At 39.2% G+C, this 14,050-nt stretch overlaps 1 protein-coding gene across 1 annotated transcript in view; it reads right to left on the bottom strand.

Annotated features, from left to right (window-relative positions):
- Nucleotides 1–14,050, bottom strand: part of LOC139750406 (DNA-dependent protein kinase catalytic subunit-like) — a 254,167-nt gene that overhangs the window by 142,958 nt on the left and 97,159 nt on the right. The window contains exons 22-23 of the mRNA XM_071665164.1: nucleotides 9,643–10,287; nucleotides 6,692–6,844 (exon numbers count right to left, since the gene is read on the bottom strand). Coding sequence (XP_071521265.1) covers nucleotides 6,692–6,844; nucleotides 9,643–10,287 — 798 coding nt within the window. The remainder of the gene's footprint in view (nucleotides 1–6,691; nucleotides 6,845–9,642; nucleotides 10,288–14,050) is intronic.

Consider the following 14,050-nt stretch of genomic DNA (forward strand, 5'->3'; position numbering starts at 1 on the left):
AACTACATAATCAGGAAAGCATCTCCATATATGCATTAGTATAATCACCCCATGGAGAGCTGTTTCACTTAGCCCTCCATTTCCTTGTAACATATCCTGAGCGTTAATCAAGGTAATATTGAATATCACAAACACTGAGTTACTTAAGGGTTATCAATGAATATGTTTGGCAGAGAGGGGATGAGATATTTCTAACACTACCGACAGTTTTTGGCAATATACTGTCATGCAATTAGGACTTAAAAATTCTACTGCCACATTTCAACAGCTAATTCATCAAATTACAAATGACATTTCAGGTGTGGAAACACATCTTGATCACTTTATGGTTTACATTCGAATTTGGGAAGACCATGGTGAGTAATTTCACAAGCTCTCTGGTCACCTCTGAAAAGCTAGTTTAACAGCAAACATCACAAAAGGCGAATTTTGTAAGGTCTAGGCAACATTGTTTGGATATGCAGTGGGTTATGGAACACAAAGATAAGTCTGAGGGCAATTAACAGTTTTCTGCTCCTAAATATAAGGATGAAATTAAATTTCTTATCATTGCCAATATGACATGGGAGCTGAGGGAGCCCTTAAGAACATAGGCCTGAATAAAATTTTACATCATATTTTTACTACAGCACTATAGCTGAAAACCCTCTTATGAGGGGAACCATCATGTCCCTATGTCTCTGTACATAATCTAGCTGTTACCTATGTTGACATAGTCTTTTCTTAATTGGCTTAAGTCGATGGTTTTCTATTACTGTATAAATAAATAACATGAAACATGCAGCACTAAAATGCAAAATTGGAACAAGGCCCACCCAAAACAAAATGTTTGCATCTCCATATAAGTCAATAACTGTTTTAACCCCAGACAGAATCCAGCTCACACCCTCTGGTCACATTGAATGAGCACTCTCCAACTGAGCAAATCCCCATTCTAGGCATCACATATGACACACGACATTCATTCCTTTCACTTATAGCATAAACACAAAAGCAACATAAAAACTACTTAAACATGATCAGACCATTAATTGGCACCATATTTGGATGAGAAAAAGAATCCCTCTACACCTTATACAAAAAAAAATCAGCTCTACTTTAAACTATGGCTCAACTACCTGGTCATCCACTGTCTCAGAAGTAAATACAACAAAGCTGCAAATGACACAAAATAGTGCACTCAGAGCAATCATTCGCTATCTCGCAATAACAAACACTCAATACCTTCCCAATTAAACAAAGATCCTCCCAATATAGACCCACCACAACATGCTTGGTACCTAATTATATGCAACAACACTAGACTCCTCCTAACCAAACCACTCTATAATCAACCACCAACCCAAAGTAGAAATGCAACGCTTATCCCTACCTCACACTACTGTAACCTCTACTCACAGATTCCACCACCTCAAGCAAGTATAACACTGACAAAACACAAGCAATTTGAAAAAACCCGACATGTATTAAACAATCGACTCCCGAAATCTGTTTTAATCTCAACTCACCAGACATATACCTATTAGAAACCACACCCCCTGGACGAACGTAACACTCTCCTGCTTACACTCTAGACATCAACCAACATAACAACACCACAAACACCATTTCAACATATCCCAAGACCCTTCATGTCCATGATGCAACTACCATAAAGAAGACACCAAGCATTTACTACTCAACTGCCTCATACATTCTTCACATAAATTCACACCCATCACAACAATTTACGGCCTTTGGATGACTGGCTTACTGATTGTTGGAGGAGACTCATAAGGATAAAAAGGAATCCTGGTACAGGAAGTAATTCATTAAGTAAGCAAGTACAGGAAATCAGTTAATAACTTTTCAATAATCCTTTTTTTTATATCAATTCTTTGGCTGTATTATCTAGAAAAGAATTATGTAGTGAAGTATTACCTAGAAATGCATTTTGTAATGAAGTATTATCTAGAAATGCACTTTGCAGTGAAGTATCAAGAAATGCATTCTGTAGAAGAATTGTCTTGAAATGCATTTTCCAGTGAAGTTTTATCTACAAATTCATTTTAGAGTGAAGGACTATCTACAAATGCATTTCATAGTGAAGTATCATCGAGAAATGCATTCTGAAGTGAAAAATTATCTAGAAATGCATTTTGTAATTAAAAACCTCAAGGAAAAGTAGGTAATTATTCTATTTCTGCCCATTACATAATGCTAGTATCTCTTCACCTGTCTTACTTTTGGCTGTTCATACTGTTTGGTGACACCTGTTACAACTAAATTACTCACTTCTGTTTATTTACCTCATCCCATTAAATTTGTTCCTTAGGAAGTTAACAAAAGGTAGGCTCTATTGGCATTAATGGTGGAATACAATATTTTCAATAAACATGTTAATGCTACTATTTTCTGTGAAAAGATCTTAAGAAATTCTTCTTCAGTTTCCACTAGGCCTAAGACCTCCATCAAAGTTTTATTCAAGTACTATTTACATTGCAACTAAGAGAAGTAAAGCAGCTTTGTAAAGGTTATTCCCTGGTAGGCTCATCTGTGGGGACTAAGTTTGGAGCAAAGCAAAACTACTTTTTGTGGTCATCTTTGTAAATGTAATATGTGGTCCAATGTCTCTGGTTACCATACCTAGAGAATCACAAAGATCTGAATGAAAAGGGCCAGCGAAGAGCAACCATGATGATACTTAGATTAAGAGAACTGAGCTACAATTAATGGGGAAGGGTTAGGCATTTTTGCACAACAGAGGCAAGAGGAGATAAGATGACTACAGCCTTCAGTATTCAAAATCAGTCAGATGATGTTGACAGTGAAAACAATTTCATATGATACATCCCATATTATATATAATCATATCCCTGGGGATAGGGGTGAAAGAATACTTCCCACGCATTCCTCACGTGTCATAGAAGGCGACTAGAGGGGACAGGAGCGGGGGGCCAGAAATCCTCCCCTCCTTGTATTTTTAACTTTCTAAAAAAAAAAATGGGAAACAGAAGGAGTCACGCGGGGAGTGCTCATCCTCCTCGTAGACTCAGGTTGGGGTGTCTAAATGTGTGTGGATGTAACCAAGATGTGAAAAAAGGAGAGATAGGTAGTATGTTTGAGGAAAGAAACCTGGATGTTTTGGCTCTGAGTGAAACGAAGCTCAAGGGTAAAGGGGAAGAGTGGTTTGGGAATGTCTTGGGAGTAAAGTCAGGGGTTAGTGAGAGGACAAGAGCAAGGGAAGGAGTAGCAGTACTCCTGAAACAGTTGTTGTGGGAGTATGTGATAGAATGTAAGAAAGTAAATTCTAGATTAATATGGGTAAAACTGAAAGTTGATGGAGAGAGATGGGTGATTATTGGTGCATATGCACCTGGGCATGAAAAGAAAGATCATGAGAGGCAAGTGTTTTGGGAGCAGCTGAATGAGTGTGTTAGTGGTTTTGATGCACGTGACCGGGTTATAGTGATGGGTGATTTGAATGCAAAGGTGAGTAATGTGGCAGTTGAGGGAATAATTGGTATATATGGGGTGTTCAGTGTTTTAAATGGAAATGGTGAAGAGCTTGTAGATTTATGTGCTGAAAAAGGACTGGTGACTGGGAATACCTGGTTTAAAAAGCGAGATATACATAAGTATACGTATGTAAGTAGGAGAGATGGCCAGAGAGCGTTATTGGATTACGTGTTAAAGGCGTGCAAAAGAGAGACTTTTGGATGTAAATGTGCTGAGAGGTGCAACTAGAGGGATGTCTGATCATTATCTTGTGGAGGTGAAGATTTGTATGGGTTTTCAGAAAAGAAGAGTAAATGTTGGGGTGAAGAGGGTGGTGAGAGTAAGTGAGCTTGGGAAGGAGACTTGTGTGAGGAAGTACCAGGAGAGACTGAGTACAGAATGGAAAAAGGAGAGAACAATGGAAGTAAGGGGAGTGGGGGAGGAATGGGATGTATTTAGGGAATCAGTGATGGATTGCGCAAAAGATGCTTGTGGCATGAGAAGCGTGGGAAGTGGGTTGATTAGAAAGGGTAGTGAGTGGTGGGATGAAGAAGTAAGATTATTAGTGAAAGAGAAGAGAGAGGCATTTGGACGATTTTTGCAGGGAAAAAATGCAAATGAGTGGGAGATGTATAAAAGAAAGAGACAGGAGGTCAAGAGAAAGGTGCAAGAGGTGAAAAAGAGGGCAAATGAGAGTTGGGGTGAGAGAGTATCATTAAATCTTAGGGAGAATAAAAAGATGTTCTGGAAGGAGGTAAATAAAGTGCGTAAGACAAGGGAGCAAATGGGAACTTCAGTGAAGGGGGCTAATTGGGAGGTGATAACAAGTAGTGGGGATGTGAGAAGGAGATGGAGTGAGTATTTTGAAGGTTTGTTGAATGTGTTTGATGATAGAGTGGCAGATATAGGGTGTCTTGGTCGAGGTGGTGTGCAAAGTGAGAGGGTTGGGGAAAATGATTTGGTAAACAGAGAAGAGGTAGTAAAAGCTTTGCGGAAGATGAAAGCCGGCAAGGCAGCAGGTTTGGATGGTATTGCAGTGGAATTTATTAAAAAAGGGGGTGACTGTATTGTTGACTGGTTGGTAAGGTTATTTAATGTATATATGACTCATGGTGAGGTGCCTGAGGATTGGCGGAATGCGTGCATAGTGCCATTGTACAAAGGCAAAGGGGATAAGAGTGAGTGCTCAAATTACAGAGGTATAAGTTTGTTGAGTATTCCTGGTAAATTATATGGGAGGGTATTGATTGAGAGGGTGAAGGCATGTACAAAGCATCAGATTGGGGAAAAGCAGTGTGGTTTCAGAAGTGGTAGAGGATGTGTGGATCAGGTGTTTGCTTTGAAGAATGTATGTGAGAAATACTTAGAAAAGCAAATGGATTTGTATGTAGCATTTATGGATCTGGAGAAGGCATATGATAGAGTTGATAGAGATGCTATGTGGAAGGTATTAAGTATATATGGTGTGGGTGGCAAGTTGTTGGAAGCAGTGAAAAGTTTTTATCGAGAATGTAAGGCATGTGTACGTGTAGGAAGAGAGGAAAGTGATTGGTTCTCAGTGAATGTAGGTTTGCGGCAGGGGTGTGTGATGTCTCCATGGTTGTTTAATTTGTTTATGGATGGGGTTGTTAGGGAGGTGAATGCAAGAGTTTTGGAAAGAGGGGCAAGAATGAAGTGTGTTGTGGATGAGAGAGCTTGGGAAGTGAGTTAGTTGTTGTTCGCTGATGATACAGCGCTGGTGGCTGATTCATGTGAGAAACTGCAGAAGCTGGTGACTGAGTTTGGTAAAGTGTGTGAAAGAAGAAAGTTAAGAGTAAATGTAAATAAGAGCAAGGTTATTAGGTACAGTAGGGTTGAGGGTCAAGTCAATTGGGAGGTAAGTTTGAATGGAGAAAAACTGGAGGAAGTAAAGTGTTTTAGATATCTGGGAGTGGATCTGGCAGTGGATGGAACCATGGAAGTGGAAGTGAATCATAGGGTGGGGGAGGGGGCGAAAATTCTGGGAGCCTTGAAGAATGTGTGGAAGTCGAGAACATTATCTTGGAAAGCAAAAATGGGTATGTTTGAAGGAATAGTGGTTCCAACAATGTTGTATGGTTGCGAGGCGTGGGCTATGGATAGAGTTGTGCGCTGGAGGGTGGATGTACTGGAAATGAGATGTTTGAGGACAATGTGTGGTGTAAGGTGGTTTGATCGAGTAAGTAATGTCAGGATAAGAGAGATGTGTGGAAATAAAAAGAGCGTGGTTGAGAGAGCAGAAGAGGGTGTTTTGAAATGGTTTGGGCACATGGAGAGAATGAGTGAGGAAAGATTGTCCAAGAGGATATATGTGTCGGAGGTGGAGGGAACGAGAAGTGGGAGACCAAATTGGAGGTGGAAAGATGGAGTGAAAAAGATTTTGAGTGATCGGGGCCTGAACATGCAGGAGGGAGAAAGGCGGGCAATGAATAGAGTGAATTGGATCGATGTTTTATACCGGGGTTGACGTGCTGTCAGTGGATTGAATCAGGGCATGTGAAGCGTCTGGGGTAAACCATGGAAAGCTGTGTAGGTATGTACATTTGCGTGTGTGGACGTGTATGTATATACATGTGTATGGGGGTGGGTTGGGCCATTTCTTTCGTCTGTTTCCTTGCGCTACCTTGCAAACGCAGGAGACAGCGGCAAAAAAAAAAAAAAAAACATCCCATAGCAACTACAAACCAAAAAAAGTTGGGCAAGAAGCTGCAGAGTCAGGATGTAAAGAAGTACTGTTTATGTGTACAGGTGGTGAATAATTGGAACTGACTAAACAAGAAAAAATGAATGCTAGCTCCTCACAAAAGTTTAAAAAATCAATTGACATTTCAAAAAGCTCTAAAGATGGGGCTCCATGGGAGTAAAACCCTCTGTATATATACGGTATAAATAAGTAATTACAGTTAATTAATATATACTAAAAGACAGAAATAGTGGAGTGACTTAATGTCCTACTCACGTTTTGTGGCATCAGGACATAAAAAGGTTTGTACTTATTCTTGTACTTTAAGAAACAGCTGTTTACATTACTGTACAGATCTGTAAAAAAAACACAAAATGCTTCTCTGTCTCACTAAAACACAGAAGACAAACTTGCCTTGCCTGTGTTTAAAGCAAAAGATTTCCAGTCTAATTCTCATGGGTTTTCATTGATTTCATGTAATGAAAATATGCATCCTCAGAAAATTTTTCTTACTTGTGAATCAAGAGTGACAGAGAGGTGAATCACTGCAAAGAGATACTGAAGGCAGCTTGGATGAGGAGAAATTGCCACAAATGCAGAGTCACGTTCCACAAAGAGGCCATCACAAACCCACTTGATCAGGTCAGAGGCCAAAGTCTTGCTCACCTGAAATACAAAATGAAATAGTATACCATACGAATATAAATCTCACAACTTTACAATTCGTGTCATGTCAAAATAAAAGAAAAATTATTGACCAGTAGACCATCTGCAAACTAAACATCATCTCTGTATATTTTAGAGGGAGTGAAACTTCAGAGGAAAGAGTTAGGTATACTTGTCAGCTTTTGCAGCTGGGATTATGTCTGGAGAGGCATGTGAAAGGGGAGGTATGTACTGGAGGTTTTGATAATATAGTGGCTAGTACTATGAAGTTTTAAGATAATAAATTGTATTTCTAGGGTGTAGTCATTTGCTGTGAGCTGTTTTATGATGTCAGTGGAAAATAGTATGACTTGGTGTACACATGTCATGAGTCCTCCTCTGTGACCTTTTTGTCTGTCTTCTCTTATGGATATATAGTTGTAGAAAGGTGGGAGGGAGGATCTGGTTGAGTCTGGTTACTTGGATGACGGCTATGAAGATGTGTTCCCAGTGATGGTTGAATATTTCTATGACTGTTTCAGATGGATATCTAGTGTGTAATTAGAGTTAGGTGAAGTGGCAAGGTTTGTTTGTAATACATGTGACTAAGTGTTTTGTTTCCTGGGTGTTTGTGTTGGGTGAGGAGTTTTGTGAGTTTCTAAGTGACTGTGGCATGTTCAGTGCTCATCATCCCAAGTGGCTCAACACTCATACCCAAGACCCCCAAGGTGAACTACTCATAAACCAACTACAGCTTCTCAATATCCTTAACCTATGCAAATGGCCAACTAAACTCCCAACACCCCAGTAGTAGACCTCACCAGACATCATCCTCTGCAAACTAGTCCAATACAAACTGTCCTCAGACTACCTGCCCATCCTGATAACACTCCAATTCAATCCATCCAACCTTCAAAAAAATTTAACTAAGGAGAATTAGACTGGACAGCCTTCACACAGTTCATGGAAATATAACTCAAAACCCTCAAAATAGATAATTTCCACCTTTATATCATGCAGTCTCACATTTCATAAACATCTCTAACCAAGCCAACATAAAAACATACATCACAAAGTCAAAGAAAGAAATACAACCAGCAGTCGTCCATCCTTCCACCTCTAATTTGGTCTCCCACTTCTTGTTTCCTCCACCTCAGACACATATATTCTCTTTGTCAACCTTTCCTCACTCATTCTCTCTATATGTCCAAACCATTTCAACACACCCTTTTCTGCTCTCTAAACTACACTCTTTTCATCACCACACCTCTTTCTTATCCTTTCATTACTTACTCTATCAAACCACCCCACACCACATACTGTCCTCAAACATTTCATTTCCAGCACATCCACCTTCCGCCAAACAACCCTATCTATAACCCATGCCTTGCAACCATATATCATTGTTGAAACTACTATTCCTTCAAACATGGGTATTTTTGCTCTCTGAGATAACGTCCTCTCTTTCCACACAGTCTTCACTGCTCTCAGAATCTTTGCCCCTCCCCCACCCTATGACTCATTTCTGCTTCCATGGTTCCATTCACTGCCAAGTCCACTCCTAGATATCTAAAACACTTCATTTCCTCCAATTTTTCTTTATTTCTGTGGGGAATAAAGCTCAAGGTCAAAGGGGACTCTTAGTGAGGGAATTTCTTAGAAGTAAAGTAAGGGACTGGTGTGAGGGCAAAAGCTATAACAAAAGTTGTAAGAATATGTGGAAGAGTGTAAGGAAGTGAGTTCCAGACTAATGTGGGTGAAACTAGACATGAATTGTGAGATGTTGATGATTATGCACCTAGCCATGGGACAAAAGATATCATGAGAAGTGTTTTACGAGCAGCTGAGTAAGTTTGTCTGCAGTTTCAATGAAGGAGACCAGGTACTAGCAATGGGTGATTTACATGTGATAGTGAGTAATGTGGCAGTTGAGGGTATAATCAGGGAACATAATTCATCTAGTAAAGTAAATTGTGACCAGCTTGTGGAGTTTGTGATGAAAAAGGTCAGGTGATTGGGAATATCTGGTTCAAAAAGAGAGGTATATACAAGATACATATTAGCAATACTTAGCAAGCTCCTGCACCAAATGATTATTGTGTGGCCATTGGCAACTCAAGGGTGGGCTGTTTTGATAACTGATTCTCTCCCTAAGCCTTGAGACTTTGGAATTCTCTACCCACTCATGTCTTTCCCATCTTTGACCTGGTTGATTTAAAAATACAAGTTTTTCACTTCCTCCAAAATTCATGAATACATTCTCGTCTCTTGTTTTCCCCTTCATTAACCTCCCTATATTTCAGTTAAGGCCAGGCCTTGATGTGGACTTTTGTCTGTGACTGGAGCCTCCTATGTAAAAAGGAAAAAAAATCAATAAATGAAATTAATAAAAAAAAATGGGGAGGATGCCAGCAGCTCAAGAATGGTTATGAGGGGTAATGACTTAGATGTGGAAGTGTACTAAAGTTTGTTAGCCAGTTAGTTAATTTGAGGGGACAGATCAACCTAACTCTCTGCAGAGAGGTGACAAATAGGTTTGCAGTAAAATTACTAAGAACAGAGCAAGATCCACAGATGGATCTACTAAGATTAAGTGAAGATGCAAAATGTGAATAAGAATAAAAGAGTAACTAAGTGTGTATGAATGAAATGAGAGAAAGGAGGGGAACAGAAAATATGTTAGATATGAGGCTGTGTATTGCAGGAAGGGTTAAGAGGGGTATAAGCACGGAGTATTGTCTCAAACTAAAAAGAATGAGAAATATGCAGGACAGTGTGCAAATCATAAACCTGCTAGCTATACAAAATTCCATACATACCTCTAAAGATTCTGTCAGCCAGCCACTTTTCTGTAGAATCTCAACTCCTTCTATAATGTGCTTACTTCTAGGGGGGATATGTGTTACCTCTGACACAGACGATGGCAAAAGCTTCAGTATGTCATACTTTGAATCTTGCAACTGTTTCTCCAAATGTTGAAAATATGCTTGAATGACAGCCTGAGAAGCACTTCTATGCATGGCTTTCAACATAACTTCAAGACGTGATGGCAAGTGCTTCGTAACTTCAATGTCTCTAATATCAAAACCAATGCTCGCTGGATCAAGAACACAACAAGTTATAAGTTCATACAATTGAGGTGACCACACTGAGTTCTGATCTAACTGGCATGCAGAGCTAGGACCATCCTGCAGCAAAACAGTCATAAAATCCATAAGCCTAACCACTACAGTACACTTGAGTTTTGTTGCAGCTTCATATTCAAATGGAGTTATCACTACTTCATCACTAGTAATCTTTCTTTTGTTTTCTAAGTAATCGGGTATTGGTAGTGTAGCAATATGTTCGGTAAAATAAACAACCGTATGAAACAGCTGAACTTGGTTACAACTTAAGATCTGTACTGCAGATAAAATTCCTCGGCCAATGAACCAGCTATAGCCATCCAGAGCAGCCAACAGAGCCTGTTAAAGAGAGTCCTTGAATTAATTACTTACTAAGACTTGAATTAATTACTTGCTAAGACATACTTGATGAATACCATTAAAGCTGGTAATATGAATCTCATTTAATTCTAAATTACTTATTGCTGTTAATGTAAATATGCACTGGATGTATAAAGTGTTTACAGCATCTCATCTTACACACATCCTTAGTCTACTACCAGCATGCTGATGTAAAAACAAGACTTTCATGGTAATATAATATTTTCTAACCCTTTTACTCTCGGAACTGAGCTGATTCATCATTTCAGACATATCTTTGTTCAAATATCAAACTTTACACAAAAAATTTAATTGCACCAATTCAAAAACTATTCCTCTGACATTTTCATCTGAATACCTCGAGCCTTAATCAACATTCTCACTGCATCTATTCAATTTTTCTGTGGTTTATCTCAACTTATATCTCAAATTGTAATATATCTTCCTGACCAATCTAGTATCTATCATATACACTGCATGATCATTACCTTAAAAGATTTTCATACACATTCCCTATAATTGCTTCAAAACAAATATCTTTCTTACACCTTCAATTTCCATCCTAGTTTCCTAAATGCAATATACTACATATGTTATCCATCTCAAACCCTCTCATCTTTCACCTATTCATACCTAGAGAAACTTAGGTTTCAAATTTTTACATATGAGCTGGGGCAAAAATTCCATCATGAAAAGTTAACTTCCTGCAGACATCTGGGATGGAATAAATATTCCATCAAGAAAAGTTAGTTTCCTACAGACTCAAATTCCTTTCCATTTCTCAGATCTTCAAGTATACCTTCAATACTTCTCACATTCAAGACCTTTCTCTCACCTTACACTTTACCATCATCCTCTTTATTAGCTGTGGTTTCTGTGCATTGCACATGACAGCTGGAGACTGAGTGTGGATGAGTGTGGCCTTTGTTGTCTTTTCCTGGTGCTGCCTCGCATGCATGAGGGGGGAAGTGAGTGCCATTTTGTGTGTGGCGGGGTGGTGGCAGGAATGGATGGGGGCAGCATGTGTGAATATGTATATGTGCGTGTGTTGGCGTTTATGTATATGCATGTGTATGTGGGTGGGGTGGGCCATTCTTTCATCTGTTTCCTTGCGCTACCTCACTAACGAAGGAGACAGTGACAAAGTATAACAAACATCTTTATTAGTAAACACCTAAACTCATTTACAATTGAAATCATATGAGTACTTCTTACTAATTCACTTTGCATACAAAAATAACAAATCAGGTAAAACCAACATCACAACTCTATATAAAAACCTTCCACTACAGTCAATCCTAAATCACACTTCTAGCATTATCACAAATACTCCAAAAACTTATATTGCTCACAAAAAAGATATATTTCAATTATTTCACAGCACATTTCTTACCTACTGCCCTTGTTTTCCTTGGCAATATCATTTAAGCAGTGCAGCCTGCTACAATCTATCCTCATGGAACATTTTTTCTCTTAAAATTCCTAAACTTAGACTACTTGTGAACCTGTAAATTAATCATCTGTTTAACTTATCTGTCACAGAGTGACTGATGAACTGTTTTATCCATCTATCTAACCACCTTACTATCTGCCTATCCATATGTCTTGCTATTTATCTACAGTATCATTATCTATCCACATCCAACTTCATGGGGAGAACAGAGTATCGGCAGCCTCCAAAATACTCATACCCATCCTAAACACATATCCTGTGTTTATGACAAAAGAAACATGAACTTGAGCACTTGCATAATTGCTTCTCATATCATCACTTTGTACATTAAACAGATCTGTCAAGTGACATATCTCTATTTACATCACCTCTGAACAGAATATGCTCCCAATGCATTCAATCTCAAATCATTCCTCTTGCGTCTTCATCTGAAACATCCCTTGTCCTATTCACTTCCACCAACGCATTTACTCATCTCTTTCACGACAAAATTACTGGCCCATCTATCATCTGGCAAATATTCCACAGGACTATACCATCCTATATGACCTTCATCCACGCAGCTTTCTAATGACTTGATCTTACATTGTGATTCCATTTATTCTGGTATCCATCACTCACAGTGTATATAATAGTGCCAAATTTACATGTTGCTGATGTGCCTCTTGCTGCCCAAAATTTGCTCTCTTTACTACAACACTTTTCCTCTGTTTTGCCTATTGCTCGCCTTATCCAAATTTCTTATTTTCCTTTGACCATCTAAATTCCTGTCATGAGTCTGTGATGAGACAGTGACATCCCTCTCATCTGCAAGTTGAGATCCTCTACTTCGAGGATTTCAATGTTCACCGAAGGGAATGGTTGAATTCCCTCATACAGATGGAGGAGGGAGTGAAGCCCTCATGTTCACCATTCTCAATAATCTAGAGTAAATTATCTCCCATCCTACCTGTATTCCTGACTGCTGTGAGCCATTCTCCTAATATTCTGGAACTGTATTTCACCTCTAGTTCATCCCGCTGTAAGCATACAATCTCACTCCCAATTGGTTCATCTAATCACACTCTCATAAATGTATCTATTCTAATGACACCTCCCCCTCCATCAGCCCCTTTTAAGCATAAATACTGGCACCTCAACAAAGCTGACTGGAATAACTTACATAACTTCTTTTTTTACTTTCCTTGGGTAAATTACTGTCTCTTATGTGGTGACGCTTCTGTCTCTGCCAAACACATAGCGGAGGTTATTCTTGCAGGAATGGAAGCATTCATTCCCTCTTCCTCCAAAGACAGCCTCTTCATCCAATCATTGTTCAACCATTTCTGTTCTGAGGCCATTCAGGCAAGGAATCAGACTTATCAGGCTTGGAAAAACTCTCATTCCTCAGGGTCCCATTCAGTTTTTATGACTACCTCTAATTACTGCAAAAACGTTATCCATGAGGCAAAACATTCCTTTATTCAAAGGAAGTTCAATAACTTCTTGTCATCCATTGATAGCTCTTTCTGGTCTTTAGCTAAAGGAATTTCTGACATTTTCTGTCGTTCTATCTTTCCTTCACTTTTCCATTCTGATGGAACTATACACATCTCTACCAAACACAAAGCAACTCTCTTTGGTTCCCATTTCTCCTCTAACTCTGGCTTGGATGACTCTAACATTCCTTCATCCCCTGATGCTCCTCTTACTAATCCTTTGGCCATCCCCAAAATCTCTTTTCAGACTATCTGAAAAGTGCTTCTTTCTCTGGATACAAGGAAGGATTATGGTCCTGATGGCATCTATCCCCATGAACTGAAAGAGTATGCCTCTGAACTTGCATCTGTGCTTGCTCATCTCTTCCTCTTGTGTTTAAAATCCAAAACTTTTCCTTCTCCTTCAAAGCATTCATTGGTACATCCCATCCCTAAGAAGGGTGATTATTCTAATCCCTCTAAGAATCATCCTACTGCTTTGAAATCTACCATTTCCAAAGTCTCTGAACCCTCCTCAACTCTCATATCTTTAGACACCTTCAAAATCACTGCCTTCTCTCTGATTACCAGTAGGGCTTCCATAAGGTGAGATCCAATGACTCACTTCCCAGGCCCTCTAATCCCCCACAGACTTTATACTAGCTCTCTCTCCAAGACTCTTGCATTTACTCCCTCACCATCCCATCCATACAAATATTTAACATCTATGGTGACATCACACACCCCTGCCGTGGACCAACCTTCACTTGGAACCATTCACTCTCCTATCTTCCTATTAACATTTACTCTCAATATCATTCTTTCACACTGT

Source organism: Panulirus ornatus, chromosome 9, assembly GCF_036320965.1.
Source record: "Panulirus ornatus isolate Po-2019 chromosome 9, ASM3632096v1, whole genome shotgun sequence".
NCBI lineage: Eukaryota > Metazoa > Arthropoda > Malacostraca > Decapoda > Palinuridae > Panulirus > Panulirus ornatus.